Source organism: Antechinus flavipes, chromosome 4 (assembly GCF_016432865.1).
Source record: "Antechinus flavipes isolate AdamAnt ecotype Samford, QLD, Australia chromosome 4, AdamAnt_v2, whole genome shotgun sequence".
NCBI classification, from domain to species: Eukaryota; Metazoa; Chordata; class Mammalia; order Dasyuromorphia; family Dasyuridae; genus Antechinus; species Antechinus flavipes.
In genome coordinates, this window is record NC_067401.1 from 160,046,931 (window position 1) to 160,074,037 (window position 27,107).

The following is a 27,107-nucleotide window of genomic DNA, read 5'->3' on the forward strand; positions in this document are numbered from 1 at the left end:
TCTGATTCCCTGGGGCGGTCTCTCACTGAGGCAGGATTGAAGGAGATTTTCTCCTTCAAGGATTTTTAGAGTTTCAAGGTGCCCTCTTCACAATGAAGCAGGAATTAAGATATATCTGAGGACAACATAATTGGTACAACAATAATTACATTATATATATCACTTTTTAAGCCATTCAAAATGATAGACACCGACTTTGTTTCTAGTTTCTTAACTACCACAACACCATTGGTCCCAACATTTTGGGATATTTCTATCTTTTATTCCCTTGTATTTTGATCCCCTACTTGTGGAATCTCTGGGCTACACATAAATAACAGTGATTTTTCTTGCAAAATTCCCAGTTGCTTCCTAAAGTTACTGGATCAATCACAAATTCCACCAATAAGGCATTAGTTGTTATCAGTGAAGCACAAGGTCCAACATTACCCAGTATCCCCTGCCTACCTTCTTTCACTTTGTTCTCTTTACCATGTATTCTAAGATAGCCATCATCTAAAGGTATGGCCTATAAAAATTATCCTTCTTGGTTTTTCTTAAATGTCAAAAAGGGCAAAAAAAAAAAAATTGATGAACATAGATAGATCTCTAGTTGAATATTTATAAATGCAGGTGAGATTACTGTTTCATAACTTATACTATGGTTCCCTAAGTAGATATATTTCTATCTAAAATGAACTTAAATAGAGTCAGATTCTTTTGTGCAGCTTGAGCTACATTTTGTGGTTCCTAAGATATGTGTGCAGAATAGAATCCAGGTTGTCATTACTAATTCCCATTTGTATTTCATGACAATCATTGCCCTTCCTTTTTTTTTTTTTTTTTTTTTTAAGAAATATGTTCTACGATGATGTGATTGAAAAATCAGAAGGTAGAGAGTAACAGAGGCTTCATTACTTAGGAAAGAAAATGACTGGACATTAATAGGATCAACAATTAGATAATGCTCTTGTAGGATGTGTAAAATTAATTTTTTCTTCCATTATTCTATTTCTTCTTCATAAGATCAGTTTTAGAGGCATAGAGAATATTAGGAGTCATTTAAGTTATTCCCTTCCTTTTTTTAATCTATGAAGACAGGGAATCCTATAGAGGTGATATGACTTAGTAGAAGTTGCAAAATGATAAGTAGGGATGTGAGTCCATATTCTCTGAGACCAGATCAGATGCTCCTTCTACTGAGTCACAATGTCTTGTTCTCTGTTTATCAGTGAATATTTTATTTTTCAAAATCAAATTTTATGAGTTTTTCTTCTTTTACCATCTTGCTAGTAAAGGAGAATTTGAAAAGACCTACTTGTATTAATTGCTTTGAACATTTCCATTAAGACTTTATTTGCTTCTCAATCTTAGTTATATAGTCAGGTTGACTGTTTCTTTCTTTCTTTCTTTCTTTTTTTTTTTTTTTTTAATATTCAAGCCCTGAAATAGTTCCCAAACATATCTTGGGAGTGGCACAGTATTTCCTAAGATGCTGTATTTTCTAGCCCTATTGTGAGCTCTTGCCAGAAGCTTTTCATTGCAAATGCTAGTATTATCTTAGGGATACTTTATTTATAAAATTGTCATTCCAATTTCTGAATATTTCTAATCCCATTTGTGTTCCCCTAATCAACAAAGCATGCCCCATCTAAAGATTTTAAAAAGAAAGAGAAGGAAAAACCCAAAACTTAAAAGTGGGGAAAAAAGGGGAAGAATGAATAAACCTAAGTCCTGAACCTAGGAACAGATTTGGAAGGACAATGAATTGAAGATAAGTCTGGCCTTCTCCATAAATGAAGATTCAAAAAAATATTCATCAATGGGCAAGAGTCTGTTATTGAGGGTTCCACAGTGAAAAGCATACAACAATGGCATAGAGGCCCTAGCTGCTGAGGGATATTTCAGGATGATAGTGACAAGAGCCTGATTTTGATGTTTAGAAGGCAAGAATGCAGCCTTAATAGGGAAAGGTGATAAAATGAGTGATAATTATTGAAAGTCTGTGGGACAATAGATATGATAATATATTCTTGGTAGACTTATCATTTTATGCAACAGTTTTGCAAAACAATTTGGAAGTATACTCAAAAATTCACTTAACTTTGTTTACCCTGTAATCCAAAGATAGCATTATATTGCAATGAGACCCAAGAAAGAAACTTTTCAATTATATAAAAATATTAATAGTAGCATTCTCTTATGTAGCAAAGAGTTTCAGAGAAACCTAGGAGAACTTGTATGAATTGTTTCTGAGTAAAGTGAAAAGGATCAGAACAATATATACAATGACTACACCACTGCAAAGGACACACAACTGTCAAATATTCTTAATCTGTGATCAAGGCCATGAGCAAGTCTAGTGATTAAGGATACCTTCTTCCTCTTGATAAAGAGGTAATGAAGTAGACATGAAGAATGAAGCATACATTTTCAGGCATGGCTAATGTATAGAAACTTGTGTACTATTTCATGTTATAAGAGAGAATTTCTTTTAAGGGAGTAGGAGGCAGTTGGAAGATTAGGTGAGTAGTTGTAGTGATTTTAAAAAGAAAAGTGGAATAAAAGATTTACTCAAAAAGGAGAATTGGAAACAGTAGGATTAGGCAGGGAAAGGAGAGGTGAAGTCAAACAAAGTAATTTTGAAAGTACTTACTTCAGTTTTAATATATGTATTTTAAAAATGTTCAAAATATTCAATGTAATTGTATTTTAATGTTGTTGATATAAAGAAATTTTCATGTTTATGATAAAAAAGGAAATTTTAAAAACTTGCTTTCTTTTAAAAAATATAACAATTTAGGAATTGTGTTCTCTTTTGTGAATTTTTAGGTATGAAAAGTTTAAAATCAAAATGATTCAATATTGATTTAAAATCTGTTGTCTTTTCTTCCTATGATGATAGTAGAATTCCGTGGAGGGAGGGATTACAGTTTTGCATGCTTCCGCAAAAAAAAAAAAATTTAAGAAGCTCTAGCTGCCTTCCATGTAATACTAATTGTAAGGGGTGGAAATATATTATGATAATTAGAATTGTAATCTTTTCCTCAAGAAAAAAAAGCTGTCAGTTATATATGTCCCTACTTTACATTTTAGACTGGCATTTGATCCTAGTGAATGATTCATCTTTTATAGTAGGAGAGATTTTAAAACTGAAGGCAAATACAATTTTCACTTGTGCTAGAATTCAGTTATTCAATATTAATTCCTTTCCCAAAAAATATGTATGGCAGACAATATTTTAATATTTTTATTCACTGTTTAACATTTTTTAAAAAACTGTTTGCAAATAGGTTGACAGCCTTTGGAAACATAGCTTTGTTCATGCCTCATTAATGTAGAGGTTGAGTCATAGAGAGATGAAATTATGTTGATGAGTGAGTGAGTCAGTGGTATGGTATGTCCCACCTATACTCTCATCTTTACCTCTTATCTTCAAATGTTATCAGGTGATTAAAATTTGACATTTTTGCCTCTTAAAATTACTTTTAAAAAACCCAACTTTATGTTTTGCATCTCCTTCTATATCCATTAAATCATGTGAGTATAATGGAGATCTTTGAACTCAAGGAATTGATGGGGTATGGGATTTGAGCTCAATATTTTGAGATTTCAGGCTAGTGTGAGTGTCTTAAAAGAATTCGTAGGCTTGGACCATCTCCAAATCAAGAGGCAAAGATTTTATTATGCTACTGACAGCCAAATAAGTTACTAGAGAACTTCTGCCATAAAAGAGGCAGTTCCTAATGAACCTGTTATTGTGATGTTGAGTAGGCAGGTTAAGTATAACCTCAGAGATTAATGGCTATAACTTGACCCTCTGATTGGACACTGTCTATGGGCTTATGATAATGTCAAGGAATTCTACTTGGAATTCAAGGAGGGCCCCTTGCTACAAGACCTTATTATAGACAACAAAAGGGCCCACTAAAGGACAAAATGATCCTATCTTTCCTCCTCCTTGCTTGTTTCCTGGACTAGGTTAGCCTTCTAATTGTCTACAATAGTTCATGCCCTCTCCTGTTAATGTTCCTCTCTATGGCTCACCTAGCTACTAAAGCCCTGGGGTATTTTTCCTGGGAGCTTATTCACCCAAACAGAATGAATTCTTTTTTGTTGAATCTCTTGTTCTTAACAGATTACCTTGTACCATATGTTAACAAAAATTTATTAGGCACTAAATGCCAGGTTCTTTAGGCATCTAGGGGATACAAAGAAAGACAAAAACAATAGCCTTAGTTTTTCAAAGGAGTTCAGAGTCTAATGTTGTCCAGTAGTTCAATTTATTTAGTCATGTCCAACTCTTTGTGATTGCATTTGGGATTTTCTTGGCAAAAGTAGTGGAATGGTTTGTCATTTCCTTCTCTAGCTCATTTTATAGAAGAGGAAACTGAGGCAAACAAGTTTAAGTGGCTTACTCAGGGTGATATAGCTTATAAGCTTCTTAGGTGGGATTTGAACTCAAGAAGATGAGTTTTCCTGACTCTAGGCCAAACTGTCTATCTACTACACCACTCTTCAGAATTTAACAAGGAAAACAATGTAAAAACAAGTGTTTGCAAACAGCATAAATTGAAAATGATCTCTGAGGGAAGACACTAAGGAAATTAAGGAAAACTGAGAAGAGTTTCTTGAAGAAGGTAGGACTTTAGCTGAGGCTTGAAGATAATCAAGTGTTTATTAAATGTTTATTCAATTGAATATTACTAAGGATTTCATATTGAGAAGAATATTCATAATTAATATGGATTAGCTTAACTGGATTGTTTTTAAATCCTCTAATGTTCAGATGGAGAAGTTCGGGAATGTTTGAGAGGATAATCTTGTAAAGTAGGGAATATTGGTGGAGAACAGACTTGGAAGGGGACTTGGCATATTCATTCCTGGGCTTCTTATTAAGATTTTGGGTCCTACTGGGTGGGAAGAGAGACAAAGACAGGAAGAGAAGGATATATTCAATATGAAATGCTGTGAATTGTGAATTAGGACTACTGATAGTGCTGAGGTTTGGGAGGGACTCCAAAAGTTTGGGGATCACAGACGGATGTTGTGAGGTGTTTCAAAAAAATTTGCAGGTTTGAATTTATATCCAAGACAAAAGGCAAAGTTTATTGTAATTGTATACCAATTGAAGCAGTCTAAATTCCAAGAGAATTTAGCAAATAAACAGAAGCAAGGAGACCCATTTATCTAGTTCTTCATGTTCATTGATATGCTCATTTTATGGCCCAAAGATAAAACCAAGAAATGGTCTCTGAAATTTGGTCATCACTTATAGTGTGCCCCCTAGTTGAGGTACCAAAATGTACTATGCTTTCTAGAACCCCCATGCTAGGGTGCCAAAATATACCGTCCAGACTAGCTCTCTGGAATATCTCGGGACCAGCCTGAGCCTTTGGTCTTAGTGGACCCATGAGGTCGGTCAAAGATGGAGTCCTTTTTATTTCAAGTCCTTTCAGCCCCTAAATATCTGAGAACAATTACATTACTACAGCACACTGAGCATGTGCTGTCAGCATCCTGCTATTAATATGTAAATGCCTCTTTTACTATAATATCTCCAATTTAAGTAGAACACAGTTTGTCATACCTCTTCTCTCTCTCCCACCACCAATTTCTCAGGAAGGGTGAGATGCCCAATGAGGAGATGAGAGCCAAACCAGACATGGTCAGGAGATTTCCTCTGGGCTGAAAGGTCTTATATCTCATCAAGAGTTCCCCCACTGTTTGTGGCTCTCTACAATCACTGACCAATAGACAGTAATGTTTATTGACAGACAGATTGTTTTAACAGCAGTATTCTTAGGTTGGAGGTGGGGGAACCTCAGGGTCACAAATTCCAAAGTCAGGACTTTAGAGTCACTGAGAGGTTGTTAGAATAGAAGCCCCTAAGGTCAAGAAACCTTTAAATTATTGCTGTCTCCCCTAGGAATTATAATATGTCAACAGGAAGAGAAGGACACATTTCAATATGAAATGCTTTGAATTGTGAATAAGGTTTACTGTCTGGATTTTGCCTGACTTCGTTAACTGATCATGAAACTCGGCATGGAAACCTTTTCTTTCTGACCAAGCAATGTGTTGTATTTGGGGGGAGAGGTGCGGGAAGGATGAGTTTGGGAGTTCATTTATGTATAGTTACTCATTATAGCATATTTTTAGGACCAATTTAGAACTTATTTGTATTATTAAACTCTCCTTGGATTTTTAATTTGACTCAAGAAACTCTTACAGGGACAGAATAGATGTCTTAAACTTCTTAGCTGTTTCCAAAGCTTATGTATGTCCTGGCATAATTTCAGCACATTAATTATTTTTATCCTTGACTGGCATGAAATTTATTTTTATTTATTTATTTTGACAGTATTTTATTTTTTCCAAATATATGCAAAGATAGTTTTCAACATTCACATTTGTGTTCCAAATTTTTCTTCTCCAAGATAGCAGGCAATCTGATATAGCTTAAATCTATACAATTCTTCTAAATAGATTTCCATGTTATGTTGTGCAAGAAAAATCAGATGAAAAGGGGAAAAAACACAAGAAAGGATAAATAAACAAACAACATTAAAAAGGTGAAAATATGCTTTGATCCATATTCAGGCTTCATAGTTGTCTCACTGGATACAGATAGCATTTTCCATCTCATGTCTATTAGAATGGAGTGAAATTTAAAAAGAGTAAATAACAAGTGTCTTAAATGAAGAGTCTATTTGAATGAATAAGAAAAGGACCACATAATGTGAACTTGTTATTGTGTTATAATAATGGAAAATACCTTTTCTCTTTCATCTTATTTATATTGTGTTCAATACTATAAGATTACCTGATAAATAAACCAGTATCTAATGTAGTGAGATTTTTGAGGGAAAGGAGGAAAAATTAATACAGTCTTCTCTATGGAATAGGCATTGCAATATTTATTCAATTTATTTCAGTTTTGAAACTAATTTTAAATTTCTCTTTTGGATACTTGTTATTTTGGTTACAATAGTAATTTCTATAGCATCATAAGATTCAAAAAAGTATTTTCTTTAGAAAGGAGTTAGCATATGTAATATTATTTTCATTTTTAAAGATTATGAAAATAATTCAAAGAAGTGACTTGCCCAAGGTCACATGATTATACATTTTTCACTCCAGATATGAATTCCAGCATTTTGATTCCAGATCCATTATAATGTGTCCACAGCGTTACAAAGTCTTGAAGACCTAGATTCTGGTTATAATTCTGATACTTATGGGCTGTGTGTGACCTTGGGAAAGTCATACAGAGTTCCAGAATTATAGATTTCCAGCTGAAAGAATCTTTAGTGATTATATGGTTCAATTCTTATGGGAAATGAAATTCCATTACATTCATCTGCCAGAATCAGTGCAACTATTCCCCAGTTGATGAACATCTATTTTGTTTCTAGTTCTTTTTAACCAAAAAAAATGTCCTTTTATAAATATTTTTGTACATATGAGTTCTTTCCCTCTGTCCTTGACCTCCTTACAACCAATGCTTAAAAGTAGTGTTTGTTGCTGGGCCAAGTTGTATAGGAAACTTAGTAACCATTTGGTTATGGTTTCAAATTATTTTCTGAATAGTTGAATCAATTCTCAGCTTCATCAATAGTATGCTTATCTGCTCTGACTTCTATCACCTCCAACCAATTATTATTATTTTCCTCATTGTCATTTTTGTCCATCTGAGATACACACACACACACACACACACACACACACACATAAGATAGGAGCATAGGATTGTTTTAATTTCAATCAGTCAACTAGCATTTATTAATGGCCCTATGCAATAAGCATTGTGCAAAGGATTAAAAAAAAAAAAAAGACAAGACGGTCTTTCACTCAAGAAGTATTTTGCATTACTCTTTTTATTAGTAAAATGGTACATTTAAAAAATATGCTTGTTGATAACTTCAGCTTTTCATGTAAGAATTAACATTTATTCCCTTAACTATAAAGTTTCCTGTTTTTATATATACTGTTATGTAATAAATAACAATGATAATACATTAGAATGATATATAAATCAAAATAGTATTATATGGAAAGTATTATGTATGGCGTCAATTTATTGATTTTGGATTTTAGAATGTAGTAGATAGATTTGTCAAACATTACTCAAAATTAATATTGGTCTTATTATAACTGCATTTGGGCAGTTTTTATAAAGATACTGAGAAATAGACACAGCTTATAGTGAAAGATTCCTATCCTGCTAAAAATTCACAGATTTTATTTTTTTTTCAAAATTCTATTTGAGTTTTTGTTTTCTTTATCATTTAGTTAGCTTCATCAGTGTCTGAAAGAGATCTACTAAATTTCCCAGCAATTAGTACTTTGGGGCCTATTTTCCCCCACATTTTAACTTCTTTTTCCATTGGATATATAGAAGGCGTGCTAATGTGTGTATGTGTGTTTGTATGTGTATGCGCGTGTGTATATATACATGCACACACATAAACACACACACGTATAATATTTCACAATTTATGGTATCTTTAAGCATATGTCTTTGCTTATCTTGCTTTATTATATTTATTTGTACCATTACTTTGTCAGAGATCCTGATTGTCAACCTTGCTTGAATTTACCTGTTGCATAATGTCTTACCCTATCTTCTCAAGTTAAGTATATGAATCTACAAGTTTAAAATGTATTTTTTATAAACATTTTTATAAATATTATTCTTATAAATATTTTCTGTTTCTGCTTTATGATAAATTCTCCCTCCTCCATGAGTGAGTTTTCCAATTCAAATTCATGATTGTGATTGTAATACTTTTTGGGGGTTATATCCTATTTTAATGTTTCTTTGCTTTTTGCACTCTCTCCTTTTATTAGGAAAAAAGATGGTGAAAGAAGGGAATTAGCAACAGATCTGGCTCTCATTAATTGCTATGGTGTAATGCTACTCCTAGATATGGCGAGTTAAAGCAAGTAACAAAGGGGAAAAGAAAAGTAAAACTTAAAATGAGACTAATTAAACCCCAAAAGAGAATCAACATCAAAATTTCTGTCAAAATCTCAGTAAGAGAAAAGAAAAAGATAGGATAAAAAAATGAAATTGTACTTTTGAAGGAACCAAAATTTAAGAATTCAACAATAGGAAATTAAATGTCCAAATCCATTTCATAGTAACTCTTTTCCAAAAGTAACAAAATGTTGCACTTAAAGTTATAAAAAACTAAATAAAATGAATAAAAATAAACTTAAAAAATGAAAATTCAGAAAGAAAACACAAATAACTTATTTTGTAAAATTGGCATTTCTATGCAACAAAATGCAAGAAATTCTGCTTTTCATAAAAAAGCATGAAGAAATATTTAGAATGATTTTTAAGCTCCTAAGCCATAAAAGAAAATTAATTAAAATATCCCATATTGTAATTCCAGAGAAACTGAGCAAGACAGAGATTAGAGACCAATAAATGGAGAGACATACTGGGACCAAATGGATCCATGGTTGGTCCTGGGGCTGAAGGAGACTATCAACTCAAAGAATCCAGCTCTGATTGTTGGACAGCAAGATTTTTATAGGATAACAAGAATAATGACATAATGGGGGAGGTACCTGGATGGGGATAATCTAATGGGGGAGGCACCTAGGATGACATAATGGAGGGAGATACTGGAGAGGTTACTGATATTCTAATGCTGTCTCAAATGGATAGACCTTTATCCTGTCAAACATTAAGAAGGAATGATTATAGCCTAAAGATATAAAACCTTTATCTTGTCAACCATTTAAGAGGGAATGATTATAGCCTGGGGTTTTGGGGCAGAGCAACTGAGGTAGACCTTTATCTCATCAAACATTAAGAGGGAAAGGTTATAACTTGAGGCAGAGTAACTAAATAGGACAATTAGGGAAACTAGGTCAGGACATGAAAAGGGAACTGTGGCACAACATTAGGACAAGAGGAAAACACCAAGAGTAGCAGGCTGTCTTCTGGCCATAGGTCATAATAAGCCAAAAGATATTCTATTCCAACTAGCAGAACTTTGTCCTCATTGTACATTTTTGTTTGTCACAGAGAAGTTCCAGAGGTTACTATAATTTGCCTGTTTCATTTAGAGGGACTTAAAAGTAATTTTTTACAAGTTAAATGTAGATAACTCCTAAGTCTTTGTTTTTAGTCCTGAGTTCTCCCCAGTCTTTGGTGCCCGTATGTGATTATTTTTTTACCTTGTTGCCCTGTTAGTTCTTCTGTCTCTTTTCAAAAACTGAACTAACAATCCATGTTGTTGTTGTTGTTGTTGAGTCATTTTCAGTTGTGTCTGTCTTTTGGGAAAAGATACTAGACTGGTTTGCCATTTCCTTCTCGAGGTCATTTTACATCTGAGGCAACTGAGGCAAACAGGGTTAAGTGACTTGCCCAGAGCCAAACAGCTAATAATTGTATGAGATCAGATTTGAACTCAGGAAGATCAGAGTTCCTGACTCCAGGTAGGATACTTTATCTACTGTAGCCCCTAACAAATCTACACTTTTCCACTAAATAAACATTTCTCTGACTTCCCTATTTCATGTAATGATACCAATGGTCTCCCCATCTAGAATCTGTCAGTTCTTAATTCCATACCTTCATAGTTTTCCATGTCTAAGTAGTTACCCTCACTTGTCATTGTTATCACCACCTGGGAAAAACGGTACATTGAAAAGGCCAAAGTCACCCACTGTAACTGTGGCCTTGGCCAATTGTCTTGATTTTTGTTTTAACCATTAGACTGCTATGACTGGGGAAGAGTAAGACTGATAACTTTGCATAGCTCAGCCTCACTTAAATCTAATTTACATGCAAGTCACCCTCATGATGACTTTGGTACTCTTTGAGAATGAAAGATGAATAATATTACCTTCCTTCTTCCCTACCTTTTAATTTTTTTTGTTTTTTCTCTTCCCCTATGTCTTACTTATTCCTTCACCTTTTTCTGAAATAAATAAGGCATTTTACCCTTCCACTTTCTTTGCTCTTTCCCCCTTTACCCTGATTCTTTATCTTGTGCTTTTTACTGCCTTCCTTATTCTCTTCCCTTCCTTTCAACTTTCTCCTATCTTTTCCTCCTTTCCTTTTCTTTCTTCTTCCATACTTACTCTGTCCTGTCCTGTTTTATCCCATTTCAGGTCCTCATTACCAATGGCTATTATAATAGCCTTCTGAATAATTTTTCTCCTCATGTATCTCCACCTTCAATTCATTCTATGTATTTCTTGTAGAAAAATCTTCCTAAAGCATAGCTATGATCCTGTGTGTATGTGTGTGTGTGATTACTTAATTGGTAATCTGGTACAATCTATGAAATCCCTTTTCAAATAATGTTAAGTGCATAAAATAAAATATGTAAGATTACAAGGGATGCCAGTTATTGAAACATTTATTTTTTAAAAATTTATGAAATGAAAATTTATTTTTCAAAAGTTAAAAAAGAGTAAGAATTTTTGGTTTATAGAATAATGTCTAAATTCCTTAAATTAGTATTCAAGTCTTCCAAATTCTGACTCTAGTCTCCTATTGCAGTCTTCTCTTTCACTCTCTTATATAATCTTCTGTTCTAGCTAAGCTGATTTCTTTGCCATTCATCAAATAAATCTTCATTGTTTTACCCTGGTACTTTTTGTATATGCTATTATTCTCATCTAAAATGCCTTCTTTATCTGGTAATAATAATAGCTACCATTTATATAGTTTAAAGGTTTGCAAAATGCTCTATATCCATTATCTCACAGTATTCCTGTGAGGGAACTACTCCTAGCCATGAAATAATTAGGAGGGTGCTGGAATTTTAAAAATTTTTATTTGGTTTTTTCCTGAACTTAAGAAATGAAACAAGTATTTCCATAATATAGTAGAAAAGAAAAAAAGATGATTGTATGTGAAACTGAAAATCTATTATATACAACTTGGTGTTTCTTTTAAATATATAATTAAGTTATATCACTTTATTGTTTTCTTCCCTTGTCTTTTCTACTCTAGAGATGGCTACCATTAGGCACAAATGTATGTAGTGTGTGTATATTGTATGTAAAATCTTTCTATATATATTTCTGTTTATCAATTCTTTCTCTGGTAAAGATGGCATTTTCTTTTATATATCCTTTGTAGTTAATTTGGGTATTTATAGTCAATATGACTTAGTCACTTAAAAGTTGTTCTTGAAACACTATTACTTTATACATTGTTCTTTGCTCTTCATTATTTTGTGCAAAACCATCCATGTTTTTCTAGGATAATTGAGCTCACCATTTCTTTTTTTTTTTCCCCATAGCTCTTTTTATTGACATAACATATGCATGGGTAATTTTTCAACATTGGCCCTTGCAAAAACTTCTGTTCCAACTTTTCCCTTCCTTCCCTCCACTCCCTCCCCTAGATGGCAGGTAGTTCCTTACATGTTAAATATGTTAAAGTATATGTTAAATATATGAATATATTTACATAGTTATCTTGCTGTACAAGAAAAATCGGATTTAGAAAAAAGGTAAAAATAACCTGAGAAAAACACAAAAGTGCAAGCAAACAAAAACAGAAAGAATAGAAATGCTATGTTGTAGTCTACACTCATTTCCCAGTGTTTTTTTTTTTCCTGGGTGTAGCTGGTTCTGTTCATTACTAATTAATTGGAACTGATTTGGATCCTCTCATTGTTGAAGAGAGCCAAGTCCATCAGAATTGATCCTCATATAATATTGTTGTTGAAGTGTATAATGATCTCCTGATTCTGCTCATTTCACTTAGCATCAGTTCATGTAAGTTTCTCCAAGCCTCTCTGTATTCATCCTGCTGGTCATTTCTTATAGAACAATAATATTCCATAACATTCATATACTACATTGTATTCAGCCATTCTCCAATTCATGGGCATCCTTTCAATTTCCAGTTTCTAGCCACTATAAAAAGGGCTGCCACAAAATTTTTGCACATACTTGTGTATATACCCTTTTCCTTCTTTACTATCTCTTTGGGATATAAGCCCAGTTGTAATACTGCTGGATCAAAGGGGATGCACAATTTGATAACTTTTTGAGTATAGTTCCAAATTGCTCTCCAGAATGATTGGATCCATTATCAACTCCACCAACAGTGCATCAGTGTCCCAATTTTCCCACATTCCCTCCAACATTTGTCATTATCTTTTCCTGTCATCTTGAGCTCATCATTTCTTATACCACAGCAGTATTTCATCACAATCATAAGGCATTAGATTAGGAAAGGGTTCTTATAGCAGATGTGATTTTGGTTAAGCCTTGAAGGTGAAGTTAAGCCTGAAGAAAATCAGAAGGTAAAGGAGAGAAAACATTCCATGCATGGGGAACTGTCAATGAAAATGCCTGGAGTCAGGTAATAGAATGTCTTGATCAAAGAAAAGCAAGAAAGGCATGTACTGTTAGGTCAAAGAGCATGTTGTATGTGGAAGTTACAGATGAGAGATGGGAGGTACAAGATTTAAGAAGACTGGAAAGATGGGGAGGTTATGCATGGATGTAGATGACAAATTTTGTATGGATTGTGGAAGTGATTGGAAGCCACTAAAGATTATTGACTATGGAAGTGACGTGGTCACACCTGTACTTTAGGAAGGTCACTTTAACAGTTGATAAAAAGATAAACTGAAGTGTAAAGAGATTTGTAACATGGAGATCAATGAAAAGGATATTACAATAGTCCATGTTTATGGTAATGAGAGCCTGCACTGGGATTGTGGCAGTGTCAAAAGAAAGAAGGAGGTATACTTGAGAGATATTACAAAGATGAAATCAACAGGCTTTGGCAACTGTCATGTAGGGTGAGAGTGAGAAATCACTGATAACACTTAAGTTTTAAGCCTATGGGACATGGAAGATACTGGTGCCCACAACAGTAATAGGGAAGTTTGGAAGAGTAGAGGATCTGAAGAGAAAGAATATGAATTCAATTTAAAATATATTGCATTTTAAAATGTCCATAAGACATCTAATTCAAAATGTCTAGTGGGTAGTGGGAAATGTATCTGGAGGACCACAGAGATTTTCGGACCAAATTTGTAGATTTTTAGAATCATCAGCAAGATGATAATAATTGGGTCCATGAGTAATGATGAGATAACCAAGTAAAGTAGTATAGAGGGAGAAAGAAGAGGAGCTAGGACAGAGCCTATGAGATGCTTATGATAAGTTGCCATCTCCTTAATGAAGATCCAGCAAAAGATACTGATTAGAAATGTAAAAAGTAGGAGGAAAGTGATGTCACAAAACCCAGAGAGAAGAGAGTATCAAGAAGAGGGTAATAAACAGTTTCAACTTGTCTACTCTCCTGTGGCTGACATTCCCAAGATAAAATTGAAATAGTGTTTACTCCAAGAAGTGCACTTTTACTATGCCTCATTTCTTATCAAATGTTGACCCCCTTCCTGTGCAAACCTTACTTCATCCCAAAACATGGTGATTATTGACCTATGATATAATTTTGATTCTGTATAATGTTTTTCCTCCTTTTTATTTTTCTTCATTTCCTTTGAAATTCATGTCTTTTGTTCTTCTAAATACATTTTAAATTATTTTGTCTATCTCTATAAAGTAACCCTTTGCTAATTTGACAAAGTATTAATTCTTTTAATTAATTCTGTTAATTCTACTTTTTATGACATTGCCCTGTCTCAGTCATTAGCACCAAATATGACTAATTATTTAAACTGTTCTTGATTTTAATGAATAGCATTTTGCAGATGTATCTATACAGGCTTTGAGTGTGTTTTAGAAGGTTAACTTCAGATATTTTTTCAAGTTGTAATTATTTTGAAAGGGACTTCTTTTTCTATCATTTCTTCCTAGATGTTGTTATTATTCTATAGAAATGCCATTGATTTAGTGGTTGTGTTCTGCAACTTTGCTGAAGTTATTAATTGTTTAATTTCTTTGCAGAATTTCTGGAATTTACTATGTAGAAATAGAAATGATTTTTGTCTCTTCTTTGCCTCCATTGTAAGGTCATTGAGAGCAGGCATTCTCTTTTGTGTCTTTTTGTATTCCCAGTGCTGACATAGTACCTGGCACATAGTTGGCATTTAATAATTATTAATAATTAATATGCTCATGTATGTATGTATTTATTTTCTCATTGCTATTGCTAGTATTTTCTGAGCTGTGTCAAGTAACAGCAAAGAATAGCAGCATCCTAGTTTTATTCTTATGTTTATTGATGAAATTTCTAGTGTTTTCCCCATTGCAGATAATGCTAGCTAATTTTAGGTTTTTTTTCTAATAATATTAAAATTATCCTTTAGTTCCTGCTATAAAAGTCAGTGAAGTCATTCTAAAGAACAAAATGGCTTGAGAGACTAAAGCTGAAACTATTGAAGTAATTTTTGGGTAATTAAAATAAAAAACAACAATCACAAAACCAGTGTTGAAAGAGTTTGGATAAGTTGCTACACCATGCAAACCAGGCATCTTTGTCCAATATCTATATTGTATCCCTGCTGAATATCTTTTCCATGTTATTGTTAAGTAAAGCTTTTGTTAATTATTAGATGATCTGCAAGTATCTCATTTCATTCCATTCCCGAAATGAAATCATCTGATATGCTAGTCAGCATAAATTAAGAATTTGATCTTTGAAAAGATTTTTGTTTAAATAAATATTGTACTTTGTTAAAACCTCTTCCTGCATTTATTAATATAATGATGTATTTTTATTTCAATATGGTTACTTATGCTAATTATTTTCTAGTTTTTGAGTCATAATTGCTTTCCTAATATAAATCAAGATTGCTCATATCTAAGCAGTTTAGTCATGTTAATGAAAACTTTTTACTAGAACTTAAGAAAATTGAAATAATATTCACTATCACTATCCATCTGTTATAATTCTCTTTCTTTGTTTTGTCACTTCTTATTTTTAGGTCCCAATATAAGCACTACATGAATGGTATATAAAAAAGAATTATAGAAATTCAGAAGAAAATAGAACTCAGTATGATAAAGTGGAAAATGCTTTGAATCTGAAGTATGTTGAGCTTAGTCAAGTCTCTTAAACTCTCAACACTTTAGTTTTCTTATTTGCAGGATATTGGATTTTTTTTTGAAAGCTTCTGATTTCAAATTTCTTTACCTAGTGACATTTATAGTTTATTAGCAGCAAAAAGTGTTACTTGGTTTTGAAGTAGGTGATTGCCCCAATGCTTTCTAGGATATGTAGATTTCCTTTAATTGGTCAATATCAAACACAAATGAGTAGATTCTAATTTTATGAAACATTCTGTTTACATTTTAAAATTTGGCAGTGCACAAATATTGTATATTGTTAACAATTATATAGCAGATATTTGGTAATCATTTTGAGCATTTTTAGCATATCAAAACAATGTTTATTGTGATTTTTGGACTTGGTCAGATCTTAGCTATCTTATGCTTTACAAAGGAATAAATCAATCAATATTTATTAAGTGTCTACTACATTCCAAATATTGTGCTAAGCACTAGGGATTTTTAAAAATAGTTCTTGCCATCTTGGAATTCACAATCTAATGATGGAGACAATATGCAAATAAATACATATACAAAGCAAGCTTTATACAGATAACAATAGAGATGTCATTAGAATTAAAAGGGGTTGGGCAAGGCTTCCTGTAGAAGGTGTTATTTTAATTGGGATTTAGAGGTAGTCAGAGAGGTCAGTAGTGAGAATAGAAAAAGGATAGTGTTCCAGGTGTGGGGAACAGCCAAAGAAAATTCTAGAGTTGAGAGATTGAATGTTTTGTTCATGGAACAGCAAAAAAGCCAGTATTACTGATGGATGTACTGATATACATCAGAGACCATGGTAAAAGATAATGATTAGGTAGGAAAGATCTAAGTTATGAAGGATTTTGAATGCCAAAAAAACATTTTGTATTTGTTTTTGGTGGCAAGCCTTTGGAGTTTTTTGAGTAGGAGAGTGACACGACATGATCAGACTTGTGCTAAAATCACATTAGTGACTGAATGGAGAATAGATTGGAGTAAGGAAAGATTTGTCAGGTAGACCTACCAGCAAGTTATTGCAATCATCAAGGTATGAGGTGATGAGGGAGTGAGTGCATTAGAGTGGCGAATGTCAAAGGAGAAAATGGGAAGTATTTGAGAGATGTAGCAAAGGTGAAATCTAAAGCCTTGGCAAGAGCTTGGATATAGACAATGAAAGTGAGGTGTCCAGATAACTTCAGGTTGTGAGCCTTGGGGACAAAGAGGAGCCTTCTCTAGTAATAGAGAAGTTAGGATTTGAGTAAGAATTTAGGGGAAAGATAATGGGTTCAGTTTTGTATACATTGAATTTAAGATGTCTACTGGACATTCAGTACAAGATGTTTGGAAGTCAGTTGGAGATATACGGTAAGATATCACCAGAGAGATTGAGTTAAGAAAGATAGATTTGAGAATTATCAACATATAGTAATTTTATCTTTAGGAGCTGTTGAGATCACTAGATGGAGTATTGTAGAGAGAAAAGAAAAGAAATTCTGAGAGTACTCCATTTCTATAGTTAACGAAGATCTAGCAAAGGAGACAGAAAAGGGTCAGTCAGATAAATAGGAGCAAAACTAGGAGAGAATGATATCCTGGAAATCTAGAGAGAAAGGAGTATCAGGAAGGAGAGAATAATTAATTTGTGTCAGAGCTACAGAGAGGTCAAGGAGCATGAGTATTGAGAAAATATGTTTGAATTTGGCAACTAAAACCATTAGTAACATTTGAGAAAGTAGTTATATTAGAATGATATGGTTGAAAGCCATATTGTAAAGAATGAAGAAGACAGTGAGAAGAGAGAAGCAGGGAGGACAGGGAAATTGTGTCATCAAGAGAGGGTCATGTTTCAGTAAGAGCTAGTAGATAGAAGGAGTAGGAAAGGAATAGATTTAAGATGGAGGAAAGTTTGTTGTATATAGAACAAAAATTCTAGAAGGCATATCTCAAATAAGACATTGACAATAGGTGACCCATTAAGTACCTTCCTACTTTGAGATTCTTCAAAGATGTTGTGTCATTAAAAGAAAATGAATCTAGCCATATTGTGAACTTTTAATGTGCATATTCCTCTTCTTTACTCATAATTGACATTTACATACATAATCTGTGTAATTTATAATCCTAGAAAATTTGTAGGTCTTTAAGAGGTTAAATGACCTCTCATTTGGAATGTGTCAGAGGTAGAGTTTGACCTTGTCCTCCAATCATACCTTTTGGAAAATAGCCTGGAACATAACATTTTTTCGTTTTATATTGGTGGATTGGTGACAATGACTTCCTTAAGTATGAGAAGTGTAACTCTTTTATTTGTAAGATACATGTGTTATTTTGTTGTTGTTCAGTCATTTTAGTCATGTCTTACTATCCATGACCCCATTTGAGGTTTTCTTGGTAAAACCACTGGAGTGGTTTGCCATTTCCTTCTTTAGCTAATTTTACAGTGGAGAAAACTGAGGTAAACAGAATTAAGTAACTTGCCCAGGGTCATACAGCTAGTAAATGTCTGAGGCCAGTTTTGAATTGAGGTCTTCCTGACTCCAATCCAACACTCTATTCATTGACCCACTTAGCTACTTATTACAAGGTATATGCTTACATACATAATATATATATATACACACCCACATGTATCTATTTGTGGGTATGTGTGGACATACACACATGTAGAGAGATTATGATGATAACTCATATTTACAAAGCACTTAAAACTTTGCAGTTAAATTATCTGATTTGAGCCTCAGAATAACCATTATGGCATAGATATTATGTTTATTATTTTTCTGAATTTTGGTGAGGATACTCAGGCTCAGGTGTATGACCTGACTTGTTTATGGTAATAGCTAATGTTATACAATCATTGAAGTTTAAAATTTATTGAAGATGGAGATGCATCTCTATTTAATTCAGTAGTGAATACTATAAGTCTTTGAATGAATGCCATATGATTACTTTTTAAAGCAGTCCATTTATAGTCGAATTAAATTTGTTTGAGCAAGTGAAAACCTTCTCTAATTGTGGTTTTATTTTCTCTCTACCAGTTTGCTGTTTTGTTGTTCACAAGAGGTGCCATGAATTTGTCACTTTCTCTTGTCCGGGTGCAGATAAAGGGCCTGACACTGATGTAAGTATATGCAGTTGTCTGCTCGCTCATATGCTCTTTGTCTGGTAATTTTTACAATGTTTCTCTGGCCATTTTTGCAGTGGTGATACTTTTATGTAACATTAGGTTGTATCAAATAATAGGTTAATAACAGTTCAAAATGACTGCCATTTTGTTGTTGCATAAGTTACTATGTAGATTTGTCCTATTCTATGAAACACATGTAATTCCCCCTGTAAACATATCGGTAAGTCATAAATGAAACATAAATCTGGCTTCATTTCACTTCAAATGGCTTATTGAATAATGAGTCTTTTATTGCACTCCATAGATGTAATAAAATGTTGCTTGTTTGTTTCCTGTGATGCTTGATGCCTTTTCATTATGCATTATAAATTCCCCTGTTGAATAAAATAATTTAACATCTGTTAATAAGAACAGTACTTTCAGAAGCTTTCTTTGTCTGAACATATAATGTAGTTTATTTATGCCCTAATTTTACTTTGTCTTTATCATTGTCTTCTTACTTTTCTCAGTTGTTCTAGAAATGGAATATATTGGTCAAAATATAAAAACATAATGGGAATATTAACATCTAAAAAGTGTTAGAGAAAGAGTATAAAAATAAAAGTGACAGAATGGATTTAAGGAGTTTAAAAACAAAAAACCCAGGTGTTGCAATAGTATTCTACTCATTTCTTGCCCAACTCCTTGAACAGGCCTTAGTTAGCGTAAGAGAAGGTTGAAAAAGTTGAGATGGAATAGGCGACTAGACAATTCATTGGAAGATGAATCCTCTGAGGTGCTTCTCTGTAACCATTTCCTCTGTCATGGTTCATGGGTATTTATTTTGTGATATGTTAAATTTTATGACAAATCAAAACCAAACACAAAAGATTCTTAAATGTCTCATCACTTATTTCCATTCTTTTGATTAAAATAGATTGATAATCTCTTTTCAAATATTCAGTTCAAATATTTTTTGAACTATGTGGTTGAAATGAATCATTCTTTTGGCACTTTTTTCTCTCAAGCCTTCACCTTTTTTCAATTATCTTTTCATTCTAGTTATAACTGATTATTTTTCAAGAACAACAAATTTTCAAGAAAAAAAGAAAAGCATTTGGAAGTTCTTTTTTCTGTTTTCACATAAACAGTGATAGAAGTTAATGGTGACCTGCTGACAAGGGGATACAATACACAATAGATGAGACTATGTAGAATGCTGGACTATTAGCCTTGTCCTTTTTGGTCTCATAGTCTCATAAAACTTTCATTTGGCCTTTTTCTACTCTTTTTTTCCCTTTTCCTGCTTTATGCTAAACATTTGCAGCTTGAGGGCTAAAAAGAAGAATGAGTTGAAATATTATTTATCCTACAAATCCTACATCTATTCTACCCCTTTCTACTTATTTATTATTTATTATTTACCTATCAATTTCTGGTCTTTTCTTCCTTTCATTTTTCTTTATCCTTTTTTTCCTTCTTCTTTTCCTCTTTTATTTCTCCCTGATTCTGGAAATCATAGTTTCCATGATCATGGTGGTAGGACAAGAGAGAGAGAAATAGATATATCTCACTGAATTTATGTGAGATTCCCTTTCTCTTTATCTCCTTCAAATATTTCTTAGTTTCTTTAATAAAAATTTAAAAAGAAATCTGTTATTCAGTTTTTTGAACCATCTCTGTTCTTGTTCTCTTAATCATTTATTCATTTAACAAGCATTTGTTTAGTGCCTAATATATGCCAGGCACTTGCTAGGAATTAAGAATACAAAAATAAATACAAAAAAAGAAACACTTTATGCCTTTTAACTTTACATGCTATCAGGTGATACAGTATGCACATAGAAGAAATACATACAAAATATAAACAAGTTAATTTCTAATGAGGGGGTGGGAAGGATTAAAATCAATATGAGCTTTCTGTGGAAGGTGGCACTTGATCTGATAGTTGAAGGAAGATATTATATTGTATTTTTTTTTAATATAAAAGGCAACTCAAAAGATGATGGTACCTGATATTGCAAACCTGATAACCTAGAACTATGATTGTATCTTCAACAGAAATAGTCAAGTTAGGAAGAAGAAAGAATTAGAGGTAGCTAGAAGAGAATGACTTCTATTTTCAGCATGTAGTAGTTCTATCAAATCTCTTCATATTTTCTAAGTCATTCTTGATTGTACAGCTTAAAACTAGATATAAAAATAATGAAAATTGGAGTAGTACCAAATAGAATGGGATGTATTTTGTGTGTGGCCTTTGGTTTTAATGTGCTCTTATTTTTACTTCCTTCTCAAGGAAGTACTTTTACTCAAGGACTTTTTAAAGCATCTTAATAAAAGAACAAATTGCTAGTAGTGAGCACTGTTACACTTGCATTTACTTCTTTCAAAAAGAAGTTGATAGAAAATTTCTTTATATTTAATAAAATTACTTTACATGTTGAAAATTACATACAAAGGATCAGCTAGTTTTTAATCTGTCATAGAGTGAAGCTGAAATCTTTTAAAGAAAATTTTTTTCCTTTTAATCATCTGTGTTAAAAGATCGTGTGTGTGTGTGTGTGTGTGTGTGTGTGTGTGTGTGTGTGTTTACAGTAAATGGATCAGATTCCTCCTTCTCTAACCAAACATTATTTTTACTTGTCATGTGAATTTCTTCGGAGACTCATAAGAAGGCATGAGTTGGTTGCCTTGCAATACAGATAATATTGTTGAGGAATATTTTTATAGCTGTTTCAAGATGAGAGGCACTAAGGGGTTTCTCTTTTTTTTGTCCTCTTCAGTTCAAGATGGAGAGGACCTTGGAGACCATTTAGTGCACTCCATTCATTTTACAAGTGAGGCAACTGAATCCCAAAGAAACTAAACATCTGTGATTTGTGAAACAAATGTGTGTTCTGCTTTTTGTAGGAAAATGATAGTATTTATTTCTTGTTTCATTTACTCCATAGTTATTAAGTGCCTCCTATGTATATGGAATAATGATAGGTGTTGAAGGTCCACTTGCCTTCATGTTAACTACAATCTAGGAAGTCAGTTGGGAGGCAAAATGCATAAACATAAAAAGTTAAAGAATACTAATATTTTGTATTACACTCACGGCAGCTTGTGCTTTCATGTAGCACTTATTACTTACAAAAGTATTAAATGCCGCAATTATTTTGATAGGAATAGGTTCTATTTATATTATTTCACTTGATCCTCACAACAATAGTGAATATCATAAATCAATCTATGATTAAATTACAAATGAGCAACAGAGACACCATGTGCCATCAAATGACAGAGACATTGGTAGAGGTAGAACTAGGAAACTTGAATTCAGTTATCAGCTCTAATGTTTAATTTAGTGATCCAAGGCAAGCTATTTAACTTTGACATATCTTAATTTCTTTTGTAAAATAGAGCTGCAGACACCTCTCTCATTACCTCCTAGATACGTTGTAAGCAATAGATGACAAAAATCTTAAACTGCTTTATAAGTATTGAGATATTATTCTTCTTACTTATGCAGTATTATTTTATAGAAATAACATCTGAGTCAGGAGACTACTGAAATTTATACCTGAAACTTATTGGTTAAAAGGTTTTTGAATGAGGTATGAGCAGGTATTTAAATGTCTCTGAACCTCCTTTTCTTCATTTGTAGGGATGGTAGCCATTCCTTATAAACAAGAAGAGAAAAGAAAGAAAAAACAATGTTTAGCAAAGCCAACAATGCCATGTTTAATCCCCATTATTCTCAATCGCTGTGAAGTAAGGATATTCTCATATTTCTTCTTCAGAGTCAAGCTTAGTTATTAGACATACAATGATTTTTATTAAAATCCATTGTCTAATCTATGAGTATTTACTTTGTGAATTCTTTTCTTCTATAGAAAAATGCTGTCATAACTATTTTGGTTTATATTGTACTTTACCTTCAATCCTTGAATTCCTTTTTTTTTTTTTTAGAGCAGTAAAATCTCTTGATCAGTGGAAGTAAACATTTTAGCCAATTTCTCATCATAATGACAAATTGCTTTTCAGAATGGCTAAACAAATTCATCGCTTCATAACAGTATATTAATATGCCAGTCTTCTCACAATACCTCCTAGGTGTGAAGTGAAAATCTAGAGTTGTTTTGGCTTGCATTCCTATTATTATTAGTCTTTTTTATTTATTCATTGAGGTTTGACTTTTGATCTTTATATATATATGGGTTTTTTGGTTTGTTTGTTTTTTTGCTGAGGCAGGGTCACACTTGCTCAGAGTCACACAGCTAGGAAGTGTTAAGTGTCTGAGAGCAGATTTGAACTCAGGTCCTCCTGACTTCAGGGATGGTGCTATATTCACTGCACCACTTAGGTGCCCCAGGTCTTTACATCATATCTTGGATATTAGAGCCCATGAAAGATGTAAAATATAGTTTTTTCCCCCCAAATCAGTTCTTCCTTTTCAATTATGTTAATTCTGTTATTGAAAAGCTTTAAAATTTTTATATAATGTATTTTATTTGCTTCATCTTTTCTAACTTTGTTATTTATTTTTATATTTTATACTTCCTTTTGTCTCTTAAGAGACAAATTTTACTTAATTTAAGAATTTAATTAATTCTAGTAATTCAATTTAATTAAGAATTTAATAATTCTTGAAAAAACTGGGACACTAATATATTGTTGGTGGAATTGTGAACTGATACATTCTGGAGAGCAATTTGGAACTATGCCCTTCTTCCCCCCTTAAGATGTTGAATTAAAACTAATTTTTCTTGTTCATTCCAAATTTCCCAGCAATTAGGCCAATTTAGGGTATTCTTTTTCACCTCCTTTATATTTACATTTATTGAAGACTGAATTACTTAATTTTATTGTTTCTGGGCCTTCTTTGTCTATTCATTTGTTCAACAAACATTTATTAAGTACCCACTATATACCAATTGCTATGCTAAGTGCATAACCAAAAAAGAGGCAAAAGACAATCCTTGTTCTATAATTTTCTTTTTTTTAAGCCAGTACAAGATAGTTTTTGATGATTACAAATTTGTAATATCCTTTGAGTTTTCTTCCCCTTTTATTTCTATATTTCCTATAGAGATTCTAGATTTTTTCTTCCAAATAAATATTGTTATTATGTGTTCTTGTTCTATAATGTGCCCTCTTGGTAATTTAGTTGGCATAGCACTAAAATCTTACAAATTAAGTAGAAAAACCACAATTTTGATTATATTGCATTAGTTCAGTCATAAATATCAAGTAGTCATTGATTGATGTAATTTTTTATTTCATTTAAGAGGGGTTTTTTTTTGGGGGGGTAATGTAGCTATATGGGTTTAGAATACACTTTTTGTTAGATCCATTCCCAGATATTTTATTCAGTTTCTATTATTTGAAATAAAAATTTCTATTATTTTCTCTTGATTTTAGAAGTTATCACTGAATTTTCTGTGTTCATTATAAAATGACAAATTACTAAAGCTGCTATTTTTCTCTTTTTTTTTTTTTACAACTTTCTGATGATCATTAAATAAATCATATTATCTGCCAATTGGTATAATTTTATCTACTCTTTACCTATTTTGTGCCTTTAATTTTTTTTAATTAAATAGCTTTTTATTTACAGAGCATATGAATGGGTAATTTTTACAACATTTACCCTTGCATAATCTTTTGTTGCAGATTTTTCCCTTCTTCCCCCAACTCCTCCCCTATCTGGCAGGTAGTCCAATACATGTTAAATATGTTGAAATACATGTTAAATTCAATATGTGTATATATGTTTATACACATATCTGGTTGCATAAGAAAAATCAGATCAAGAAGGAAGAAAAAGAAAAATTGATGAAAAAAAAAACAACAAACAAACAAAATGCAAGCAAATAACAACAGAGAGAGTGAGAATACTACATTGTGTTCCACCCTCTGTTCCCATGGTTCTTTCTCTGGGTATAAATAGTTCTCTTCATTACTGCACAAGCATGCCTTTAATTTCTTATTCTTGTCTTATGCTATCACTGTAATTCCAACAACAATAATAGCAAATTAATAACTAGCATTTATTTAGTGCTTAAAGATTTACTCCTATTACCTCCTTCAGTCTGAACAACAAAGAAAGTGTTGTTATTATCCCATTATATAGATAAAGTGCAGGTTTAGAAAGGTCCTTAATCTATGGATGGTAATTTTTTTTAAGGTATAAAAAAGGTATATATTTTTAAAGATTTTTTCTGTTTTCATTGACAAAATTTACATGCTTTAGAATGAGTTGTTTTTGATATGCTTAATTATATTGTTTCCTTAGTTGTTGTTCCTTAGTCTATATTAATTGTTCCTTATATTTTTCATATAATTCCAACTTGATGATAATGAATAATTTTTTTGTTATTATTGCTGTAATCCTTAGGCCAAAATTTTATTAAATACTTTTGAATTAGTATTCATTGATGATATTTTTTCTTCCTTTGTCTTTTCTTGTTTTAAGTATTAGGCTTTAGGTTTTTAAAGTATTTAGGTATTTGTATCATTAAAGGAATTTCCCCTTCAGTTTTTGAAAATAATTTGTATACTGTGGGTTTTAATTTTAGAGGCCACAGACATCAAAATAGGATATTTCCTCTATATGTCAAACAGAATTAAAAAAATTTACATCTAATTAACTTTTTTTTTGTACACAGATACTTCATCCCTTTTGTTTTTTGACACTTTAAATTAATTTTATTATTTACAGGACAGAACATTGAGCCCAAATATAATTAATGTCTCATTTATTCATTGGAATCTGGCTTGAACTTACAGATACAGACAATGTATCTTTTTGTCTATTTTGGTTGCTTGAATTTGCTTCTTGAGGAATTTACAAAATTTTGTATTTCATAGAATAATTTTAGAATAATAAGAATGATTTTGTGAAGGAAGAAAGTAGTCATAACTCTACATGAAGATTTGGATAAAACTTGTTTTTTATAGTTTAAATTCACTCCTGTTAAGTATTTAATATTTAAGGTTTTTCTTATCTGAACATACTTCCATTTCCTTGAAACATCTTTATTGTACTGTGTTTTGATACTATTTTTTGGAGTATTTTATCTTCCTTATTTATGCCATGAAATCTTTGAATTTGGGAATTCTTTGTTAACCACATAGGATCTCACATATAGTAGTTATGCAGTAGAATGTTTATTTAGTGACCAAATTTAAAAACTTAAACATCCATACATTTGTTGATAGAAGTAACATGGCATGTTACAGAGAGTTGCCTTGGAGTCAGGAAAATCTCTGGGTTCCTGTACTGACTTTAATTATCTAATCCTGGGCAAAGTGTTTAACTTTCCTGTTCCCTGGACAACTCTATAAAACTATATTACAACTGAAATGTTAATTGGCATTTTCAGGATGAAACAAAATGCCTCCCCTCAAAAAAAAACAAAAAAACATAAATGAGATATCATGTGAAGTTAAAGAGTTTTATTAACATACACTACATGTGAGTTTCTCATATTTGGGCAAGGGGATTCTGCACAAATCCTTAGATGATCTAATGCGGAAAAAGCGGATTTACTTAAATTATGCCTAGAAAATCATTTGAAGTCAAGAAAACTTGGATTCAAGTTCTGTCTTTGACATGCACTGATTGCATAACCCTGGCCAAGTCAATTAACTTTCCAGTCCTCTAGAAAACTCTCTGAATCTATATATTATTGGGAAGGCTACGAATTGCTTTGGTAAAAGAAGTTTCTTTGCCTTGGAGTTTCTTATTTCTCACTAGAAATGCAATGGCTCTCCTGAAAAGAAGGAAACAAAATTTATATCTCCCTTTGTAAACTTTTATGTTCTTTTCCATGAAGCTGTCTTTAAAAAAATATTTAAAATGTTTACATATTATTTTTTAATGATATGAAATGCTATGTTCAGTTTTGAGCACTCTAGGTTTAATCAATATTTATAATATGGAAAGCATCCAGGGGAGAGCAAGCAGGATAGTGAAGGTTCTGGAATTCATGATATCAGATTGATGGAAGTTACTAAATATATTTAGTGTGAGGGAGAGAAA

At 32.3% G+C, this 27,107-nt stretch overlaps 1 protein-coding gene across 1 annotated transcript in view; it reads left to right on the forward strand.

Annotated features, from left to right (window-relative positions):
* PRKCA (protein kinase C alpha) overlaps window positions 1–27,107 on the forward strand; it is a 481,956-nt gene that overhangs the window by 215,281 nt on the left and 239,568 nt on the right. Inside the window, exon 3 of the mRNA XM_051995254.1 lies at window positions 19,011–19,093. Within this exon, the coding sequence (XP_051851214.1) occupies window positions 19,011–19,093 (83 nt within the window). The remainder of the gene's footprint in view (window positions 1–19,010; window positions 19,094–27,107) is intronic.